At 46.6% G+C, this 2,500-nt stretch overlaps 1 protein-coding gene across 1 annotated transcript in view; it reads left to right on the plus strand.

Moving 5' to 3' along the window:
• The window catches only part of LOC116356214 (eyes absent homolog 4), a gene marked incomplete in the record, with an annotated part of 107,025 nt that overhangs the window by 101,770 nt on the left and 2,755 nt on the right, over positions 1-2,500 (plus strand). Inside the window, 1 exon segment of the mRNA XM_031800731.1 lies at positions 1,055-1,138. Within this exon segment, the coding sequence (XP_031656591.1) occupies positions 1,055-1,138 (84 nt within the window).

The following is a 2,500-nucleotide window of genomic DNA, read 5'->3' on the forward strand; positions in this document are numbered from 1 at the left end:
ACTCCAGCCACTTTAATCATGGGAATTGATGGGAAATGATGTAAATATATCACTAGCCACTTTAAACAATGCTACCTTATATAATGTTACTTACCCTACATTATTCATCTCATATGCATACGTAGATACTGTACTCTATATCATCGACTGCATCCTTATGTAATACATGTATCACTAGCCACTTTAACTATGCCACTTGGTTTACATACTCATCTCATATGTATATACTGTACTCGATACCATCTACTGTATCTTGCCTATGCTGCTCTGTACCATCACTCATTCATATATCCTTATGTACATATTCTTTATCCCCTTACACTGTGTATAAGACAGTAGTTTTGGAATTGTTAGTTAGATTACTTGTTCGTTATTACTGCATTGTCGGAACTAGAAGCACAAGCATTTCGCTACACTCGCATTAACATCTGCTAACCATGTGTATGTGACAAATAAATTTGATTTGATTTGATTTGATTTGATTTGGTACTAGCTCTGGGATGCCAATAACGTTGCCCATTCCATGTGTCTTTATGTTCTAAATTAAGTTGATTAACTTTTAAGTTGCCAAAAAAATTCATTGGTTCCGCAATGTATGAAAATCCAATAACAAGGTGTGTGACTAAAATATTTTCTTAAATTTAAACTTATTTTAGAAGAAATAGGGAACTATTTAAGAAAACCGCAAGGGTGTCAATATATTTGGCAGCAACTGTGTTTACTACATGTAACAATCTTCTGGATAGTCCGGTTGTGACTGAAAATAACTACTTTGGATACCGAGTGACATTTTGTAAACCATTCTGAACCTTCATGAACCATTCTGAACCTTCATGAACCATTCTGATCCTTCATGAATCATTCTGATCCTTCATGAACCATTCGGAACCCAAATGAACCATTCTGAACCCAAATGAATCATTCGGAACCCAAATGAACCATTCTGAAACCAAATTGAACAGCAGTGTTCTGGTTTGGCTTGTTGAGGTAAGAGAGCAGATTGGTTATCTGTGAGTTGTAACCCCACCCCCTCTCTGATCCTCCGCCCATTCAGGAGAGACCATGACTATTCTAAACACGGCTGATTGGCTGCTGGGCTGCAGTAGCCCGCCCCCTGGCCACAGTGGAAAGGACTATGGTATTGACTGAGCATGTGTGTGTCTGAGCGGCCTGCTCTGGAGTGGTGTGGCGTGATGTGTGTTTTTAAATGTGTGTGGGGTGGGGTTGTGAAGTAGGGGTGTGTGGGGTGGGTTGTGTGGGGTGGGGGTGTGTGGGGTGGGGGTGTGAAGTAGGGGTGTGTGGGGTGGGTTGTGTGGGGTAGGGGGGTGTGAAGTAGGGGTGTGTGGGTTGGGTTGTGTGGGGTGGGGGTGTGTGAAGTGGGGTGGTGTGTGGTGAGGTTGTGTGGGGTGGGGTTGTGTGGGGTGGGTGTGTGTGGGGTGTGTGGGGTGTGGGTGTGTGAAGTGGGGTTGTGTGGGGTGGGGGTGTGTGGGGTGTGTGGGGTGTGTGAAGTGAGGGTGTGTGGGGTGGGGTGGGGTTGTGTGGGGTGGGGTGTGTGGGGTGGGGTGTGTGGGTGGGGTTGTGTGAAGTGTGGTTGTGTGGGATGGGGGTGTGTGGGGTGGAGTGTGTGGGGTGGGGTGTGTGGGGTGGGGTTGTGTGAAGTGTGGTTGTGTGGATGGGGGTGTGTGGGGTGGAGTGGGGGGGGGGTGAGTATAGGGGCGTCTTCAGAAGCACACAACATTTTGGAATGTTCAGATAGAAATATAGAAAATAGAACAAACATGCCTCTCCGACGTGAAGACCAAGGAATTATGTTGGCTCTGTTCATGGCATTTCTATCTGCAACATTTGGCAACTGAACATGGCCTAGGTGTGTGTTTGAGAGAGAAAAGGCATGTGGAATTATAATACAGGCTTCCACGGGAGCTAGCTACAATACCCCAGTCTAGAGATCTTCCACGATAGCTAGCTACAATATCCCAGTCTAGAGATCTTCCACGATAGCTAGCCACAATACCCCAGTCTAGCGATCTTCCACGGTAGCTAGCTCCAATACCCAAGTCTAGAGAACTTCCACGGTAGATGTGTGCTGTGCTGTTTGAATTATTCTGCACATGACCTCATATCTAGTCTCTCCTTCTCGTCTCCCCCCCTCTCTTCTTTATCTCCTCTCTTCCCTCTCCCTATCGCCTCTCCTCCCTTCCTCTCTCCTCCTCTTCCTTCCTTTATCCTTTCTCCTCTCCTCTCTCTCATCTCTCCCCTTCCTCTCTTCTCTCCTCTCTCTCTCCTCTCTTCTTTCTCTCTCCTTTCTCCTCTCCTCTCTCTCCTCTCCCCTTTCCTCTCCTCGCTCTCTCCTCTCCTTCCTTCCTCTCTCTCTCTCTCTCTCTCTCTCTCTCTCTCTCTCTCTCTTTTCGCCTCTCATCTCCTCGCTCCTCTCCTCTTCTCTATCCTCTCTCTCCTCTCACTACTTTCTCCTCTTCTTTCTCTCCTCTCCTCTCCTTCC

The sequence above is a fragment of the Oncorhynchus kisutch genome, linkage group LG21, assembly GCF_002021735.2.
Source record: "Oncorhynchus kisutch isolate 150728-3 linkage group LG21, Okis_V2, whole genome shotgun sequence".
In the NCBI taxonomy this organism is placed as follows: Eukaryota; Metazoa; Chordata; class Actinopteri; order Salmoniformes; family Salmonidae; genus Oncorhynchus; species Oncorhynchus kisutch.